Below are 20983 nucleotides of genomic sequence, written 5' to 3'. Positions count from 1 at the left end.
TAAGAAAATGGAGATAGGTGTTACATTAACTTCTCACTGCCTTTACAGCTTGCAAAAACTGACTCCTTTAAGCGTTGGATAGCTCTTCAAAGATTTAGGGTCTATAAAAAATTAAAATTTATTTAGAACCAATAAAATAAATGAAGAGGTGCAGGAATAATGCCCATTTCAATTTTCCACAGCCCAGTTCTCAAACCAGACTACTGTGCAAAATCACTTGTCAATCAACAATTAGGGAAAGACCAATCCTTCTCCAAAGACTTGTGCAGAGACAATGGTAAGCATCCCTTTATACAAAGGGTATTTCCCTGTCCAGTTCCAAAAAGTTCTTTTCAAATTCAGCTGTGAGGAGTACATGGTTTTTCATTCCTACAAATAGGTGAGCAGTGAGAAAAAGAACACGTAGATTGTTTTCTATTGAATTATTGGAAAGTCTTACTTTACACGTTATATCTAATCCATAAGAATTCTCTCCTCTGCTTGAAGCTCCTCCCATTTTTTCAATCCTTGAAATTACACCCAAAGGAACATTCAATACCACAACAGGGTCCTGCAAGGAAAATTTGGGTAAGGAAAGGATTAATCTGAAAAGGAACCCGGGCAAAATGTTCTTATGCTACAATAGAAAGCAGACATGAAACAGAGGAAACAAAGGAGTGTTTCTGGGTTTGACTGAGTCTCCCCTCTCAACATATCTACGAAGTTTGCACAGTCACTCTGCAGGCTTGAACATCAGACAGTTTTACATGCACCAAACAGCAAATATTTTATGCCATAAGACAGCTGGCAGGAAAAAAAAAGGTGGAAACACCCTAAAAGATGAATTTTATGGCATACTTCTGACCGCCTTTGCTTGCTTTATTGATATACAGAATAAAGCAGAACAAAATTAAAAGGGAGATTACTAAAAGAGTCAGTTGCAACCAGACTGATCTTAGTTCAGTAATCTTAAAACCTTTTTTTCTTTAAACGTATTAAATAGACAACAGCCCATTTTATTCTTTCATATCACAGCTTAACAAACACTACCACTCCCGCAACCCACGTTCTATTGAAGTATTTCTCTTTCAACATCAAGGACAATCAAAATCTTGGTTTACTGATAGTCATTTATAAAACTATTTGTATTTGAAGAACTATTGCAACTATCCATAGTTACTGCCCCAATCCATCACAGAGTAAGTGAGAAGGGTATAGCTATCAAGAAGCTCCAATAGAAAGACAAAAGTATCATCAGTTCAGTGTAAGCGATTAAACTGTAGTTTTACCTGGCAAAAATTATACATTTAAACACATTCAACTTTAAAGAACTTCCATTTTTATACTGACTTCTCAGTGGCACAGGGACAACTGCTGCTTAGTCATTACACAATTAAGGTGTCATTACAAATATTACAGACCATTTCAAGTAAAAATCCTCCCATGCAATTCCAAAAGTATACTTCTACATAAACTAAGAAACAAACTAACTGACCACAAAGTAAATCAAACGCAGTGATAGGATGGGAATGGGGGGGTGTTAATTAATCCCATGGAAGTAACTGAGGGCATATTACTCACAGTTTCCACACTTCTTAGGTACAGTCTGTAGTTTGTGATGTACACTCGACCTTTAACAGGGCCATTGAAAGGACACATATAAATAACATCCTTGTCTGTAAAGAAATACAGCATTTCTTCAACATTATGAAATGAAAAATCAGAGTTAAGGACAACATCAATTAAGCAGCAGTAAAATAAAGCTAACTGCACTCATAAGAATCGCTCTAATAAGCTGAATGAAAGGAAAAAAGGTATAAAACAGAATTTTGTCCATTCGAACTAAGAAAATGTGAAAGCTTCAAATAGAAACTTGCCTAAATTCTTCCACTTGATTTCAGTAGTCTTCCTAGTTACATTTGCTTTCCTCTCATTCTTGTCACTATGTGCGGGAGGGTGGGACATAGTACAGCAACTTAAGCACTCCCTGGGATTACTGGGCTGCACCACTCAATATCCCAGAACAAATACAATCTTTTGTTGATATCATTACATCTTTTAGTGCTCTGCAACCAGCTCTCCTGCATTAAAGTATAGTTCAGGTTGCAAAATTTTTAGAGAACTCTCTATCCTGAAGAGAACCATTACATTTCAGTTTGAGGCAACTGAATACAGCAGGGCCACCAGCACTGTTTCAGCAAGGACAGTAACAGAACAAGAGTACTAATACATACACTACTCAAAAATCCCTACCACTCAAGCAATCCCATTAAAGACTGAAGTGAAGCATCACAAGCTACCTGTTTCTCCTTGTCCACTCATTTCTTGAGCCCATTCTACTCATCTGCCTTCCACAACAAGCACCCTCCTTCCTTTGTGCTGCCCCACAGCAGAGGAAAAAAAAAATCATAAGGATATTAAATATTCTTCTTAGTCTCACACCCTGTCCCTCATGCCTTTCCCTCAACTTTCCTCATCAAAACACACAGGTACTTATTTTCACTCACCACTTTAGTTTTAGTTCAACTCACCTCGCTTACAAATTCATCTAAAAAATCACGAGGAGGGGATTCACAAATATAAAGCCTCTTTCAGTTGCATTCTGATACTCCATAGCAAACTTCCATGAGTGAAAAGCTTCATTCCAAGAAAAGCATCCACCAAATAGGGAAGCACTGTGCACCATATATTAATCTTCCTCATGCTACAGCATTAATATATGTCAAGGCTGACAAGTGCATAGTGGTTAAGTGCCTGTCATGTTGTGTAAAGGAAACATAAGATTGTACCTAGTGTAGCTGCAGTTTGGACTACGGTTAAACAGCAGATCAGTGCATAGTGTGTGGCATGTTTCACTGTCTTTTGAATTCAAAAGGGTTTGAGGGAATCTTGTCACTAGAAACTTGCTACTTAGTCTGTAGATATGATTATCACACACCTTGACCTGGCATTTCTTTGTACTGGAGGGTCTATGTGTGGAAGTCAAGAATTTAAAGTTTCTAAAGTGATTATTCTAATATAACTTACTCCTCTGCCCAACTCATTCCAAATTATGAAATAGTTCAGTAAGATACATGTATGCCAGACTCCTTCAACATACACTGCATGATATAGCTGTATAATTTCATACCTGTAACTCTAGTTTCTCCTGGCAGACGAGGTATTTCCTCATTTTGTTCCCAGTTAGTTCCATCTTTCAGAGTCTAAAGAGAAAGAGGTACAACAGCAGAACATATTTTATTTGCAACTGCTTCAAGTTCCAGATAGAAAAATCTTAAAGGGAATGTCAGTATGTGAAAGACCAGGTTTTTCCACAGCAGAAACTGACATACTAAATCGAAGGAGGAAAAAACACCACTCTCCTAAACCACAATTATTAAATATTAAACACTGAACGGAGCTCAAACATGAGCATGTTTTAATCTCTCTCCTTTCTACAGGATAATTAAAAATATTTGCATTAAATTGGAATGAAATTTCTATACCATGATTTTTCTAAAAGTTTTGTATATTTCATTTTCCTGGAAAAAAGTTTGCTCAGCTTAGAAAAGCAAATCAAAGGAAATCACTTGAGCAATATATTCACAAGCACCACACACAATTTACTTATTTGTGACTTTAGCAGGTTTAGTACTTTTTAAGAAAGACTAATAAAAATTAATCTTGTTTTTCAAGAACTGTTTTAAAAATACTTAAACCTTTAGTGTTTGTTCTGGTACACGGGTGGCATTTTCCTTAGCCTCACTGCATCCCAAAGCATGGAGGAATTTTTTAGCTGGCTTTAAGGTGAATACTCCCCCTACAGATCAACATTTTTAAACTGGGCCAGCCACACAACTAGATAAAACTCAGTTGTAGTACATAATTTTTTCTATAGCCTAGATTTGCCAAAATTGCAACAAAGCTACAGAAAATTTCAATGTAGAAAGCAAGAATTACAACAGATAGGTATATTAGAACTGATTTCAAGGGGAGGGAGTCTCATAATGTGTGATTAAGAGTATTTCCCTCAATCGCACTGAAACATATTAAACCTACTTAGTTGACTGCATTTGAATTTTAGCAATAAAAGTAAATGTACACAATCAAGAAAAGTGCCATCCAAAAATACTCAGTTTTGGATGCAAATATGGAAGGTAATGATCTTGGCAACATCTGATTTAAAAACATGAAAAATATGTTACACTCACCCTTTTAATTGAGGAGCTCTCCAAAGAGTTTGAATTATATTTAGGTGTTGATGACGAAGCCATTATGGGTATCTGCTGAGAAAGCACATATTGGAGACTTAAACTTCCTCTTGGACTGCATACTGTTTACAGGAGAGATTTAGACATTGAAAGTCTGTAGGTAGACATCAAGAGCTTGCAAGAATGCTCTGCAAGATGGCATCAATTAAAAAAGATTACATTACTAGCTCTGGGATTGATTCTTATAAAGAAGAATCTGACTCCAGCTGCATTTTATAATTCAGTTTGAATACTATTATTAGCCAAGTCAACAGAAATTAGAGCGCTTGCTTTAAGTGACAGGATACACATACTAGGAAACACAATCTACCTAGAGCATTTGTATTAAGAATTTTCATTTAGGAAAACAGGAACAAGCTACACAATTATTATACAGCTCTTGAAGTCACAAGCATCTCAACATATTCAAGTGTTTTGGGAAGTTGAAAAAAACAGGAGAGAAAGAAAACAGGAGTTCCACAGTACTTGTGCATTTAACACCCCCCCCCCCACCCACCCATTTCCTAAACTGACACTTCAGCTAACCCACCAGAAGGGGGAGCGCACTACCTTCTGGACTGAACAGCCTCGATCCGTTTAAAGAAAAAGGCTCTTTTCAGACTCAAGCTTTTTTTTTTTTTTTTTTTTTAAATGGTATTGACTAAGGACAGAAGTGCATGATTCAGAATTAACCTTTTAAAGCATTTCCTGGTATTGCATAAGGGGTGTCCAGAACACACACGGAAAAAACTTATATTCCCAGTCCAGACAGTAACTTTGTAGCAAATTATAATTCCCTTTCACTAGTCTCACACCCTTCATCAAGCCCCTTGGACACTGTACAGCTATCTGGAAGGGTATTTTTATCAGGGGATGGGAGGGTTACAGACTGCCCAATCTTTGTTTCCATTGCATAAAAGAAACACTCTAGCCTAAAATAAGCACTTTCTCTCACCCTTCAACAGTGAGAAAAGTTTGCAGAGGCCTCTGCACCGTGACAAACCAGCCCATGCTCCTGCCCAACGGGCTCACAGTGATGCTGCAGCCGACCTACGCAAGCAACAGCAACAGATTAAACTGCAAGATCCGCAAAGCTTTGAAGTTACTGTGACAGTACAGGAGAAAGTCTGTGCAGGAAGAAAACAGAAAGCCTCCACTTCAAGTCCTACAGGTTGGCTACCTTTCTACAATGTCCAAATATTCTTCTATGTTTTATAAAGAAAACACAGGAAACCTGACACTGTACTTAAAACTACAGTATTCAGTGATAATCCTTATCAGAAAAGGCATAAAAAAAAAAATCACTCCTCCACAAAAAAAAACCCACTCTATTAAGTTGGAAATGAAGAAAAAAGATTGAGACTGTCGAGCTGCTGGCATGGCCCTGCACACTGAGACCCCGCTTCCTTCCTCCAGCTCCTGAAGCCTCAGCTTTCTCCAAGCTGAGGAACAGAGCTGGAGCAGACTTCAGTACAACTGCTCTTCTAGGCTACCTTCCATAGAAAAAACTATTACAACATTGGAAATGAATGTTTTGACTATAAAGTTTAGTAGATTGAAAGAAGCTCTTTTGGCAATTTTTCCTTACTTGCCATATCTTACATACATACCGTACATTTCACTTTTTCTAAGTTGTTACATTAACTTGTCAGTTGTCTGTAAGCACCCAGTATTTAAGTTTAGATTATTTTTCTCAATTTATTAAATCATATTTAAGTTTCAAATAACCAGGTATTCATAAAGATAAAAGGTACATTTACCAAGAGGCTTGTTTTAAAATATTTTTCCCACGAGAAGTAGTTTTTGTTCTTATTGCGAGAAATACCAACTGAGGCAGAGGCACAGAGTAGCTAGCTGAGCACAGAAGCCTCCGTTTTCTACGCCAGCAACGGAAAGCAGTTTTACTAGAGCTCACAGAAGTTTAAGTCAAGGGCTGCACCAACCAGCGAGGCAAGGGAGCACAAACGAGCCGCAGGAAAGGGACTTACAGAAGACACGGCTGCTCTGGCTGGATGCGCCCTGCCAAACAGGAGTTTGGGCACAGCCAGGCTAATTTTCCATCCCACAGCCACCGCTGCTCCACCAGCGAAGCCTCAGGGCCGAAGATGCGGCAGTCACAGAAGCCCACCCGGGATCCCGGACATCCACCCCGGCGCTAGCCCGTCCTGTCTCAGCTCCCAATGCCCAAGCTCACAAGAACATGGCTAGCGTGGATATTCCTGAAGGTCTTTAATGCTGCCTCCAATCCTAGCACAGATCTACTGCTTGCTTTGGGAACAGTATGGAGAGATTTAAAAGCTTTCTGCTTCCTCCTTCAACTTCTGGATTTCCTCCCCTATTACACACTCACTGAATTCCGATGGAAGCGTAGCTTTACCCGAGGCGAGTTACATGGCCAGAACAATCATTTGACTCAGAACATTGGCTGTAACTTTTGCATAAGTTAAAATAACTAAGCAGAGGAGATCCTTTTAGTTACAAAAATTTCTCTTTATAGCACCTGAGGATACCGCAGCAGAGAGCTCATCTCCCCTCCTAACTGCCAGCCCACTAGGCCACTTCAAGCAAATGAGATTTCAGGACAGTTTTTATAGTTGAACTTTGCGTGTGAGTTTCCATGTACATAAATGAGTTTACTTTGTGTAAAATGCTTTCGACACTCCCCAAGACTGATTTCTTTAGACATACTTTACAGTGAGAATGAATTTGCTCGCTGACTTCCATTTCAAGATGTAGGAAATATTCCACAGAATATTTCATTACAGAATTATAACCAACTAGTGCTTCATTTCCAACACAAATGATGCAAACTAGACTTCTTTAGAGGTAATTAAGTTCAATAAATATGTATTTGAGGTAAAGTGTTATCTGTCAGATTTGTTTTTTTAAATCCATTATACATGTGTTCCTTAAAAAAATTAAGGCAAGTTATTTTGCCAGAACATAAGTGGAAGAATCCTCTTAATGCTACCTAAATTTTGCTTGGAAATCCAATCACGCTTTAAAAATCCAAGTACTAAGCAGCACATTTATAACCATCCACATTAGTCTGATTTTTATAACTATGGTCAAGTAATTAAACTTTACATTAGATTATTTTTTCATATGACTTTATTTTGTATTAATAAGACAAGGAATAAGACTTAAATTAAGAACCCAAGATGCAAAGCCCTGCACCTCGAGGGCATAACCCCTGGCAACAACAGAGGCCGGCGGCTGGCTGAGCAGGGAGCAGCGCTGCAGAAGGACGCTGCGCGGGGAGGCGTCGCGTGAAGCGGCAAGCTGAAGGGGAGCTAAACACACAGCTTTTCCCCCCGCGAGGACAGTCAAGCAGTGAAAGAGGGGCCCAGGGAAGTTGTGCGGTCGCCATCCTCAGAGGCTCTCAAAACCCAAACGAATAAAGCTCTGAACAACCTGGTCGGATCTCAAAGTGGACCCTGCTTGGAGCAAGAGGCAGAATTAGAGACTTCCTGAAGTCCTGTCCAACCTTCAGGGAACAGATAAGATCAAGTTCTCATTTAAAAGTACTGTCAGTCAAGGATGTACCCTCAAAGAGGTGGTTTCCTTTACACAAAAGGAGCACATATTTTCAGAACCTGTTTTTAAAATGAACATTAAATATTTCCTTTTATAATATTATTTTTCTGACAAATTATAGGAGCAGTTTCTGGCAACCTGCCAAAGTGATATCGCCCTGAACAATCCAAAGGCATATTCCAGTAGTCTTAAAATAGCTACAACTTTCTAATTATTATGGAGCAGCAGCAGTCCTTCCACATAGGGAAAAAAAATCTTACAAGTTATTTTCCACTGTAAACGTATTTTATTCCCCACTATCACCCATATATACTTGCACTAAATGAAAACCGCACAAACCTCAAGGCTTGTCAGTAGCGGAACAGAAGTACAATTATGCTACAAAAATCTAAAATGAATCAGACAACTTCGCTTACGATGTTCTGCAGTTACAAACACTTGAACGTTTTTCCTTCATGTAGAGTAGCAAGCAGTCAAAGCAGTTTTTGCTGGGTTTAACTTGAACTAATAAACAAAGCTTTGTTAAAGTTATCAAAAGTTAAGATAGTAACACTACCAAGAAATGTAGGCTCCAACGTCTTACAATAACAATTAAAACAAATTACTTGGGACCTGTATGATATTTATACTTGTGCTTCCTAGGATTCATGGGAATGGAGCCACAACAGCATTTGAAAGGATGAGCACTAAAGGGCAGATTTTAAGGAGGCAATTCAAGGATTCCATTGACTTTTACAAAGAAACACACATGCGCACAGACAAAATCTATACAAATTTTAAAATTTGTCAATAAGCTTTTTAGGGTTAAGAAACCAGAAATGACTAGCTAATATGCCAACAGGTTGGAGGGAGACAAAACACCCACCACATACTTCTGTAGGTCTTCTCATGCTACCTACCATCTTTAGAGCCTATGAGATAGGCAAGGTGAGGGAAAAAGCAAAGGAGACGGGGGGAGGCTGTGCCAATATATCCATCAGTCCCTTATCAAGCTCAGAAACTCACTGGCACACTTATTTCTCCTTCAAGATGTATGCACCTTGGAAAGACCAACAGATGCTTTTAAGCTTTGTAAGCCACAGCAACCTGAGGAGTCTGGCTTGGTGTGTTTAGGATCCAGGAACAAATGAAGGCTCACTCGACATTTTGGTGGGCCTTCCAAGGCTTTGTCTTCACCCCAGAATTGCACAAAGTAACTTGTAACTGTTGTATGACTGACTGAGCCATGCTTATGTCAACTTAAATCTTTACATGCACAAAGCGTTAGTACATGCCCAAAAGACACCAACACAACATCATCAAAAAATTCTGACATCAAGTAAACTGCATCAAGTAAACAGCTGTGAGCACCACTTTCCAGATACTTAATGTTCTTGACCCTCCATCACTGGATTAAAGCTTCAGAAAAAAATTCTTTTAATATTGTGCCTATCTATCATTTGGTTCAACGACAATTTTGACAGCACTTTATGTAAAATGAAATACTTTCTTTTACATTGTCTATAGTGTTCAATATGTTAATCTGGAAAGACTGAGGAAATGAAACCGCTAAGTTATCACACACAAGACAATCTACTGAGTAAGAGTGCAAAAGATGTTAGTGACACGCACAACTACAGTACAATCAGTTATTATATACGTAAAGGCAACCGGAGAGGGATGAGGGTTTTTGTTTGTTTGTTTTAGTATCAGATTTATCAATGAGGTGAAAAAGAGCAAAGACAGAATGCATGTTTTCTAGAAGCATTCTGATTACTGTGTCACAACATCTGTAGCATGACACAAGGTAATGCCAGTTCTCATTATCCTGCTCCAGATAAGGATTTGTGTAAAAATCCGTTCACCTCCAAGGCTTTTCTTAAAAATATAGTTACAAAATTTATTATGCCTCCCTTCACCATTCAGCTTTGAAATTATTCAGGAAACAATTAGAGCACTTCTAGAAAGAGTTGGACAATTGGACAACTCTTGGACAATTATCATTTAATACTTGAAAGAGCTCAGGTCATTAGGTTATTCACTCAAGATCTGCAATCCATCTGCTTGTCTAAATAAAAGTGAAGTCATTTGCACAGTTATACTTGATATCAACTCATAAGCTGCTTCAAAGAGAGAAGAATATTAGATATGTAAGCAATTTTTCACTGTGTTTGAGGGGCAAGAGAAGGTTTGTGCAATTAGACATAATAAGCTGCTCACACCCTCACTTGTACAGAAAATGAAAAAGCAGATTTACAACAAAGTATGCCAGCATTACTACACCAAATAAAGCTCTCTAATCTTTGTATAACAACCTTCAGAGACAGCATAAAAACAGTCTTGTGTCTCCTTAATAAAATTAAAAATGTAAAATAAAGTCAAAGTCCTTAAAAACAAAACATACCAGTCAACCCCATAACTACACAGAACAGAAAACAATACATAGGTTTTCAGAAACAATACACAGAACAGAGCAGAACTCTAAGAACATCTCACCAAGACAGAAACAAAATTAAGCTTCAACTTGAAAGAGGAAGAGGGAAAAAACATATTTCATTCTAAGTGTGAGGTGGGGAGAGGGCAGGAAGGGAACATAAATCCTTTAAAAAAAAATGAAAAAACAACAGTCCTAAAGGGTCACGCTAGCAACAGCAACTAAGATGCCATATCAGATAGTCACTGAAATAAGCATCAGCATCTCTAGCACTACTAAATGAGTGTTTAATCTAATGAAGTCAACAATAGTCATTCATCTCACTAAAGATCTAATAAATTTTAGAACTATATATAAAAAAATACAGGGATACCAAACAAGTCACAAGAAAGCTCTATATCACAAGCAATGAAGGCAGCTTTCCAGACCTTGGCTGTCCCAAACCAATCAGTGCCAATCAACCAAACAGGAACACAGTGAGCTCAGAGGGCCATCACCAGCCAAACAAGTCTGCAGAATCAACACATCTTTCATGTGACAAGTTATGTTTTAGCACAGAGAAACTATATTCGACAAGTGAAAAACAGGGTAGCAGGAATCTCCAAAGCTTAAAAAAGCTACAGAAAAGTAAGCATAATGTAAAGCACTGCAGTATCAAAACAGGTATCAGGTATCAAGAAAAAAATAAAAACCACAAAACACAGAAATCTTTGTTTATATTTATTTCCCCAAGGAGAAAGGGGGAGGGGAAGACAGGCTTCCTGCAACAGTGAAAGATACCAGTGCAGGTTGTTATTTATAAGCAAAACTCAATTTTTACATAGTAATTTTGTTCATACTTGCTATACAACTGACATTTAGTTAACTTAAAAAAAACAGATTTGAATGTTTGAAAGTCATACAGTACTGACATTAAAAACATGTTTAGTGTAAGGCCAATGCACATATTTACTTGTCACTTGTTGCATAACTGAGAGCAAACAAAAATAAAGGTTCATATAACATATGGAAAATCAAAATGTCTGTGAGACGCAAGCACCATTTAAACAGGAAGAGGAAGAGGCTCTCTTAAGTCACTTAATAGAGCATTTAAGTTTTTTTTTTTTTTCTGTCGAGTTCAAGGACAAATTATACCTATGATGTGCAAAGGTGATTTGTTGCTGCAGACCAAATTATATGCTTCTGCCTACGCTTTTTCCAAACTGTATCTTTGGAGTCAATATGGATTACTAGATCATATAATCACCTATTTCTACTTTATCATCAGTTACGGGATGCAAAATCCTTTCAAGTGTAATCTCTCAGTAATAAATTCTGCTGCTTTTCCCTTTCCCCCAGTGGAACCTCACGATTCTATTGATCTTGGACTCGATTATGCCACTAGTGGGTCTCCTCCCCTTAACGTCTGAATCATGCTCCCCTACCTGCATGGGCCTACTGAATCCACGCTGTCTGGGGAAAGCATATGAGCTTTGAAGTCTCTCTAAAAGCCTCCTCAATTTAAGCCATAACTAGAACACAAAAATCATGTCAGAAATATAAGACTGAACAGGATACTGTGCATGTAGAACATATAGAAAGTAGAGTTAGTATTTGCCCTTCTGCACTGAAGTTTAAGTCAATTTATCCAGCTCATCAGTAATGAACAATAAAATATGGCTGTTCTATGTTATGTTCTTATGTTCTACAAAAAAAATAGTAGAATAGTACCACTTTGAAAAAACCTTGAAATCTAGAGCTACTTGTTTGCTAGAAGCAAATTCCCTCCCAGACTTCCCTGAGTTTAAGAAAACTGTATTCCAGCATCCCTGATGCTGCCAGTTCTCGGCTAGACTGTGAATGGCAAACCTTCAAACCAACATGGGAGTGCTGTATTTGTTTGTGAAGAATCAGAACTGCCACCTAAAAAACACTTTCTAGTTCCCTAACACAGCCTATACTTAGATGGGCAAGTCATCGCCCCAAAGAACTCTTGTGAACAACAGGCAGATATAAACCAGAGCGCCCAACAGCCAAGGGACTGCTAATGCAGCAAACAAATCAGAAGCACGCCAGCTGCCAGCCCACTCCTATTTTATAGGCATCACTATACCAGGTAGTTTTGAAGACATTGACAAATGCCGACAATGTAGTTCTACAAAGGGAAGCACGTAGCTGAAACCAGAAAGTTTGCCAAATATTTTCTCAGTGCCACTAGATCCTACAAGCCTCACCACCCCCACTTCAGGACATGTTTCTTAAACAAATCATCTTGTAGCCTGTACTTGGAAGCCAGGTATTAAATTAATAATAATCAGAGAAAGAAAAAAAAAAAAACACACACACTTCAGTTCTGTCTTGAATGACATTTCTTTTATTTTTCTCCTGTGTTGATTTAAAGATTTTCTTTTATTGACTGATCCTCTCATAGAATTTGACTACCACCCTACTTTCAAAACAACACTTTCAACAAGACCTCACACAAAAGTTCACAACATTACTTTTTCTAATTATGATCCCCATTTCTTCCCCCTTTCAAATTATATTGAAAACATAGCCTAGGGCGATGTCCCTGGCTTTTATCCCAGCTACCATTTTAGCAAGAGAATTACAAGCACTCTTATAAGGAGAAATGATACAACAGGACATCAGGAACAGTAACTTTTCTGCTGAAGGACTTTGATCTGTTAGTTGGCTATTTCTCAGGCTGTGTATCACTGTAACAAGAAAAAAAAACAGCACCTGTTTCAGTGGTAATAAACATTTATTTGCTAGGTCCTGTTTTCTGACTTTGTCAGAGATCTATTCCCTGCAACTTACGCTAACAATTATTTCTGCCCACTCTTACTCTCTCATTAATTTTCCTGTATTTGTTCTATGCATAACATCTTTCTTCTGCCATTATTATGTTTTTTCTGACTTTTTCTTATTTACTCTGATAACTCTGAGTAGTAACTCTAAAGTGGAGGTGACAATCATGTGAGTGAATCAGAACAAGCAGTAGGTCTCCTTTTACACATGGAGCCCTCTACAGCAAATAGCTTTTATATCTAGCTAGATTAAGTGGCAGGGCAAAAACAAGTGTTTTTTAGGAATCATTCATCAGGTTACCTCCAGAATCAGCAATACATCTATAGGATGCCTATTCCTGCAAGCTGATCCATGGCTTTCTAAACCCACCCAGACTACTTCCCCTACTTTGCATCCCCTGCAGGGAATGTATACTTCCCACACTGTCAAAAGCTGATGCAGTTGACAAGAATGCCTATGGGATAGCAAATACAGCTTCAAAGTTTTCTATTAAGAAAGCCTTCAGCTGCTCCCTGCTCATTCTTCTTGAAAGATATCCCCTTAGGCCACTATAGTTCTATTACTAAAGATATAAATGATGATTCCACAGGAGAAATGGAAATTTTATCTGTTATGCATTGATATATTGTATAAAAAAGCTACATTATCATGGCTAAAGTGACATCCCTTGTTCAGGCTTTCCTCCAAACTTCCTTTGATAACATATACAACCGATGCATTAGACTCAGTCTCTTTCATCTGCTGTGCTTAGTTCCCGCTCGCTGTACAAGCATTTCTTCTCCGAATACACACTGAACTGAATTACACATGCTACTGTGGAGAAAATACCATTTTGAGTTTGTCCCCATTTGAAAAAAGCAGACAAAGCTCTGATGAAGTCATCAAATTGTTCTTTGCTTCACTCCCAAGAAAGGGGCAGTCAGAACTACCCTGCCCAAGTCATTCATGGGGCAGCACCATACCTTTAGGCACACTCTCTTTCAGGTAACAAGCAGGGACTTCACTGGGCGCAGGAAGTTTGGGACTTCTTTGAAACCACAGATTTCACAGCTGCTGATGTACATGACACATGGTCCGGTCACATAGCACTGAAAAGCCTCTGGCATATGTCCTTTCCACTCGTTATATTCGACCACTCAGTGAAGGAGTTGGGCACCAGTCACTTAGATTTTCCAAACAAACAAAAAAACCCACAAGCACATATCACATATCTTACACGAAAGTGTAACCTGGTCTACTTGAAAACACTTATTTCTACTTTTCCTTGCTCAAGAAGCCTCCAGGTCTAATAAGTCACTTCAGCTGTAGAAAACAGAGGCCCTCTTAGGTGTGCGATGAAAGGACAACAGCATGTTCATCACTTTCAAACGACACCTGACTTTTGTGCTGTAACAGGTCCTTGACAGGACTGCCACAGGTAAGAAGACATACTGCCCGTGCTGCCAGAATATTCCAACTGACACTACTTTTTAAAAACTTCAGAAAGGAAGCAAAACCCCAGAATAGTCACTACAAAGAATACTCTGGAGAAGGAAACAAACAGTAATAATTCTGCTTATGTTTTATCTTGTACCAGCAGGTATAGCATCAGGTAGTTGAAGGTAAGAAGTGAGCTGAAGAACTTTCTCCCCTGAAACTTTAAGATACACAGTTTTTAAGTTTTTTCTAACATGCAAATTCTATATAGACTCCTAACCATACATACATTCACCACACATATTTGAACATCTTACTGTGCACTGTTAAGCATTTATTCTCGCATACATCCCCAAAGAATATTAGCATTTATTCTTTTCTTTTCCAAAATACATTCGGGTATGAATTTAATATGAAAGGTAATGTGTAATTAGGGGAAGTCAGCAAGAAACAAGCATGAAGAGAAACTTACTTTTTACACAATTCAAGTTCTTACACAAATGGATGTATTCTCCTTTAAAAACATACACACACAAAATTAAAGATTTACAGTTTGCTCTCATGATGCTAAACTTGCATTCTAAATTAACTATTATTAGTTAATATTGCAACAATACCAAGAATATATTAGCACTAGAGTTTGTTCAGCCTTAATGATGCTACAGCCTGTCTCTTCAGCAGGTGCTTCTTTTGGCAACCACAGAATGACAAACAGTACAGAAAGAAAATTCTGCATTTTATTGGAAACATCTCTATCTCAACTCTTGCAAATTTGCCACACGATGAAGCTATGTGCAACTGAAAAAGCCCCATGTATTAAAGTTTCCTATGCTTAACAGCTTTTTAAATAACTGTAAAGCTCAACTTCTTTTTAACCACCTAAACCACAAATTAACATTAAAAAGAAGCTCTAGCAGGAAAGAGGTTCCAGTTTTGTACAGCGATGCCTTTTGATCATAAGCTATCTGCCCTTCAAACCTGGTTAATGATAAGCAAATATGACTACTAGCAGGCAACAGGCACAACACTGCTCAAAAACAGGTATTATGCACTAGGGCCAAGGTACTTTTTAAACATACACAGTTTCAGCTAGTACCTATCGTGACAAGTCAATCTATAGGCCAACTGCAAAGCAGTTCTTAACAGCTACGCAATTTTAACTTTGCCCACGCTGTACTCTAGGGTCTCGAGGAAAACGGGCTTTCTGTGAAGAGGAGGAGGAAGGCTGGGGGCGTGGGGAAGGTATTAGCTACAGGCACACCTGCAAAAACAAAAGTCCAACTAGGAATTAAGCTGCGCATCGCTGCAGCGCAAAGCCCGGCAAGCAGAGCCCTCGCCCGCTGCGACCCAGCTAACAGCGCCTGCCCGCAACGGAAGGTCTCGGGCTTCCGCAGCGCGGCGGCGGGCGGGGAGCGCGCCTCCGCCGCCCCGCGGGTCCCAGCGGCACGAAGGGCCCCGGGCCGGGGCGCGCCGCCAGCGCGGGGGGGGCAAGCCGCGCTCGGCGGGCAAGCCGCGCTCAGGGCTCCCGCCGCGCCCAGGCGGGGCCGCGGGCGCCGAGCGGGGCCGCGGCGGCCCCGGCGCCAGCGGGGGGCGGCCGGGAGGGAAGGCCCGGGCCGCCGGGGCACTCGGAGGGGGGGGAGGGGAGGCGCGGCCCGGCGGGCGGGACCGAGGGGGCCCCGCCGCAGACTCACCGCGAGGCGGCCGCCGCCGCCGGCCCCAGTGCTCCGAGCCGCGCCGCGGCCGACCTCGCCCGCGCGCCCACGTGACGGGCCGGCACCCGCCCCGCCCCGCTCCACTCCGCCCGCCCGCGGACGCGGTGCGCTGCCCGCCGGGACTGGCCCGCGCGGGCTGCTGGGAGATTTCTCCTCCCTCCCGCCCTCCCTTCCCCGCGGTGCCTGCCGGGAAGTGTAGTCCGGGGCCCCGTGCCGCGGGGCCCGGCGGGAGTCGTAGTCCGCGGGGCGGGCGGTTGCGCCGCGGGGCGCGGCAGGGCGCCGCCTCGCGCGCCCCTTGCCGGCGGCCGCCGGGCCCGAAAAGCCGTTTCAGTAACAGGCGTGTGCCGCCAAAGGGCCGCGGTGTGCTTACCGAGAAACACGCGGTGCCGCGGAGCCCTGCCGCCAGGGCCGCCCCTTGGTAGAGCGTTCCCGAACAAAAGAGGGAGGGGGCACGGAGGGAAAGCATAGCAGCAGATCAAAACGATCGATAAATGACCGTTAATACCCACAGAGGTCTTGGGAGGAGACTAAACCTCTGTGGGAGACAGGCTACGTTTCCAGGCCTTCGGCGTGAGGGGAGGCACGAAAACACACCGTGAGAAACTGAAGGGCGCCTACGCGACTCTTCTTTTAAAAATCCGCTCTTCATGGCAGCGCATGGTTTTTGAGGGCTGGCGGGTGGCCATGCTGCGCCCCACCACAGCACGCTGCTGGGCCTTCACGTGCAGACTGATGTTGGCGCTGGAAGGGCCCTCATGCGGCGAGACCCCCGCACATGCCAGGCCTTCGTGACACTTCCCAACCACAAATGAAAATTAATAATAGGAATAATTAAAACAATTTGTCATGCCGATATCGGGAGGTTTATTAATGTGAGATCAAAAAAATGAAAAAGATTCTTAGCCCGCCATATTGTATCACTAGAGGGCGAGGTGGCCACTTGGGGACCTTCGGCCGCCTGGTGCCCTGTGCTCCATCGTCCTGACAGGAAAAGGACTTTGCCATGTAGTGAGTCATAAAACAACGATGTCCATCTTTTCTGGTTGAGTGGCTGGCTCTGTAACTTGTGTCCCTGCTAGTGCAGGGCGGTATGCCAAGCCTGCTCCCTGCTCTCAGGAAAAGCAGGTCAAAAACAAAAAAAACTGAAAAAGCACACCGGGCTCCTTCGTGATCCCCAGTGATTACAATCTTGGTGTTCAGTTTAACCCACATCCCATAGCTCCAGTAGTACGCAATTCAGAGTAGCACTGTGCCGAGATTAGCTCGGTCCTCATTTGGAAGGAAAATCGTCACCTGCCAATTTGCAGGCATCATAGCTACAACCATAGTCTCTATTTTTTCCGCATCTACCTTAAAAATCTTTCTCCAGTATAATTTTGCCAGTCATTTGTTTTCTATGAACGAGTAGTCACACCATCTGAAGATCTGACTCTCAACTAACTACATTTTGAGGTGAACCATGCCTTTGTTCCAGACAAGATGTACTTTCAGAAGGAGTCGCAAGACAATCTTTTTAAAATTAATTTTATTCATTACTTTTGGTGTCTCCTTTATTGTCAACAATTTACATCTGGAATTCCAGAAACTTTAGAAAAACAAGAACAAAAAACCCACAAGGGAATTGGGCTGGTGCCTATTATGATGGAAAAATTGTTTCTGGAGTAAATAATATTTTTCTACAATAAACATGGAATTGTGTGCCTTACAGTAATAAATAACAGAAGCAAGCAGTAAGCAAAAGGAGATGACATACTAGTTCACTTCCCTCATGCAGATAATCTTGTCTGTTGTCTTCTCCATTGATGCTCTTCTTCTTTTGACATCATCCTTTCAGTAATGACTAGCTAGAAAATTCATTGGTACAGTTTTGAAGTACTGCTCTGACTGGCTGAATACATGGTGATACAGCAGCCCAGGGGCAGATATATACTGACTGAGTGGAGAGACTCCATTATGGTATTACCAACTGTACACTGTTAATCAATGTATTGGTTTATATATATATATGTGTGTGAGCGTGCAAACACACAGAGGATCCTTCTTATGTGATCATTCATTCAAGGATTCCTTCAGATCACACTTTGAAGCTTTCTTCTGGCATTATGAAGACCAGAAACTTTTTTTTTTTTTGACCTTACTCATTTCTGACTCTTCATCTCTAAGATCACTGAAAGTGCTCTCCACAATTGCTCTCTGAAATTTCTTGCCATGAGTTTTGTCTTTTCCAACCTGACTTATGTCCCTTGCATTTCTTTGAACAGACAAAGTCTAAAACAACCTCTTGCTCATATGACCTTTAATCATTGGGAGTATTCTTCCACCTTGATCTGCCAACTGAAATACTCTCCTCCCTTGGTTTCACGACTCTGTCCTTTCCCTTTTTTCCCTGCATGTTTAGCAAATCTACCTGCACATCTCTGAGGGGCTTCTCCTTACATGTCTTCCAACTTCCAGTAGATATTAACCAGGTTTTTGTTCTTGGATCCCTTCCTCTGGTCCCTCTCCATTTTACTCCCAGCTAGTGTGACCCACAACTACAGTTCAAACAACAAATTCTGTCAGAGACTTCACAGCTATGCCTCTTTACTCCACATTGTTTTGCTTGCCAAACTAAACTCTTCACTTGTGTCTCTAGTACTTTCTTACAAATTTTTAGCAGGATTTCACCTTCTGCTGAACGCAATCACAAATGCCCCGTGAGTCCCACACCTGCATGGTCAGACACATGAAGATGTGAACTGTAAGAAATATGTGCTTTGAGTCACTTGACTGATGAGTCACGTGATGACTATTTGGACCTGTGAGAACATACATTATTTAAGTTTTGTGTATGGGTGGGGATCTGGGATGTTTAGGCTACCTCTGTATTTCTGAGCCTGTTCCTCATTCTTTTGTATTGTGGCATATGGTGCCTGGGTCATAATCAGCCCAGACAGCACACAAATAGTCCAGCCCCCAATCCCTGGACCATCTGGATAAAAACTGGCTAACTGGCAACCCTAATGTCATTTTAAGCTCAGCATAATTAAAATAGAGTTGAGTCTTCTCCCACAAGTACTCTCTACTTCATCTATTACATTATTATCTGCCTGCATGTAATTGCCTTTGACTCAGACCTTTCCCTAGTCCTTTATGTTTAGACTATGTCTAAGTCTATCCATACAGATAAAACTCCCATCTTCTCGAATCTCAGTTACTGCAATATTGTCTTCTTTAGCCTTGGAAAATATAACCTTGTCTTGCTCATACCCTTTGAGAATGCTGCTACAAAGATAATTTTTCTTAGTCTGTCATTTTCACCATGCTATTCACCTCTTTCCATCTCTCTACTAGTTCAGCCTTCTCTGTCATGTCAATCCTTATGTACATGTCTTTACTTTGAAAGGCCTCAACAGCTGTTCCTCACCTTACCTACCATTTCTATTCACTGCTGAGATCTAACCACAGCTTTGATCAGCTCATGGTGCCAACTTTCACAACCCAGTTGTAACGTTTTTAAGCAACTTCTTTTGTGCATTCTCTTAGGCTACCTTTTATTTCTATGGCCCTGTAAACGGCCACAAAGTTATCTGATTATTTGTCTTCAAAACCCTTCTTAAAACTTTCTTTCATGTAATGTCAACAATATAGTGTCATATTTTCTCATGCTACCTCTTCTATCTGTACTCATCAGTTCTCCCATTTCATGCTATGACTGCAAGGTCTTTAGGACAGGGACCATCCTTTGAGTTGGATTCTGATCCATAACAGGATCTTGTACGCTAAGGCAATGCAGATAATATGTATGGGTATGAGACTGAGATGCCAAGGAAAACCTAGGTATTATGAGATTGATGATAACTCTGTGCAGTTTGGGAGCATAATCATACCTGATCATAATATCAACTTGTTTTTCTACTATCCTAGAAAGCAGAGGGGCAAAACTAAGTGGAGATGGGGAGTTTGCATGTTTAAATCAAACCCATAGGTCGAATTAAAGATGATTTATACCCATCTACCTAGCAAAATTTTTCTCTCAGTTATAGTTGCTGATGTGACAGATAAAATAGAAAGGACAATGAAGTGTTAAATGTATCATATATATTTGTAAGTATGTCTATATGTATCTGTTCGTGTGTGCATTTTGTTTTCCTTTTACTAGCTAGATATTCGAAAAGATATGGTACATCAGTGATTCTTTTGCTTTTGTCACATTGTGCTACTTACACACTTTGTTTCCTGTTATTGTCCTCTGTGTTTGCTAACTTGGTGTTTATTTTTGTCTCTGCTAAATAAAGACTGCCAGATTTAATTAAGCTCTACTTTAAGTCCTCTTTAACCTATTTCTGTCTAGCTTTTCCCTTGATTAGCCTAATCATTTCTTTGTAAAGTAGCATGTTACCAAATAAAAAACACCTATAGCACCCTAAAAAACACCTTTCTTCTGCTGCTTGATTCACAATAGCAATAAGGTGAGTTATGTAAGAGGCTTGTTGTATTTCTGGATCCTGTGAATCCCAAGGGCTGGAAATAGCAATTGTATTTTGGGAACCATTTTCAGAAACACTGGCTGAATGTACATACTTGTTATTGTGAAACCAGGCAGAAGCTAGCTTTCAGAAACCAAGGTTTTGCATGCACAGTAATGTCACCAAAAGCTGGCACATGACAACTGAAGCATATGTATATATGTATATACATACATGCGCAAACACACAAACATTCATATACATATATATATATCAGTGGCTAGTAGACAGACGTTGAAAAGATCTCCTGTTAGATGCTGTTTCTTTGTCTTCAAAGACAGAGAAAATCAGTATCAGGTACTTGCTGATTTCATATTCAGGTAAAAAAAAAACATTATTTTTTCCATGCAAATATTAGAAGCAGTTAGTATATTTTATCTGAGAAGTAGCTGCATTTCA

The 20983-nt window shown here is 40.5% G+C and overlaps 1 protein-coding gene across 3 annotated transcripts in view; it reads right to left on the bottom strand.

Annotated features, from left to right (window-relative positions):
- MTM1 (myotubularin 1) overlaps nt 1-16109 on the bottom strand; it is a 43820-nt gene extending 27711 nt beyond the window's left edge. For all 3 annotated transcript variants that reach the window (XM_067304192.1, XM_067304193.1, XM_067304194.1), the window contains exons 1-5: nt 16056-16109; nt 4170-4241; nt 3110-3182; nt 1561-1655; nt 440-550 (exon numbers count right to left, since the gene is read on the bottom strand). In XM_067304192.1, coding sequence (XP_067160293.1) covers nt 440-550; nt 1561-1655; nt 3110-3182; nt 4170-4232 — 342 coding nt within the window. In that variant the 5' untranslated portion in view covers nt 4233-4241; nt 16056-16109. The remainder of the gene's footprint in view (nt 1-439; nt 551-1560; nt 1656-3109; nt 3183-4169; nt 4242-16055) is intronic.
- Between the last annotated feature and the right edge of the window lie 4874 nt (nt 16110-20983).

This window comes from Apteryx mantelli, chromosome 13, assembly GCF_036417845.1.
Source record: "Apteryx mantelli isolate bAptMan1 chromosome 13, bAptMan1.hap1, whole genome shotgun sequence".
Lineage (NCBI taxonomy): Eukaryota > Metazoa > Chordata > Aves > Apterygiformes > Apterygidae > Apteryx > Apteryx mantelli.
Note: the sequence above shows the minus strand (reverse complement) of the source record. Positions and strands in the feature narration are given on the sequence as shown.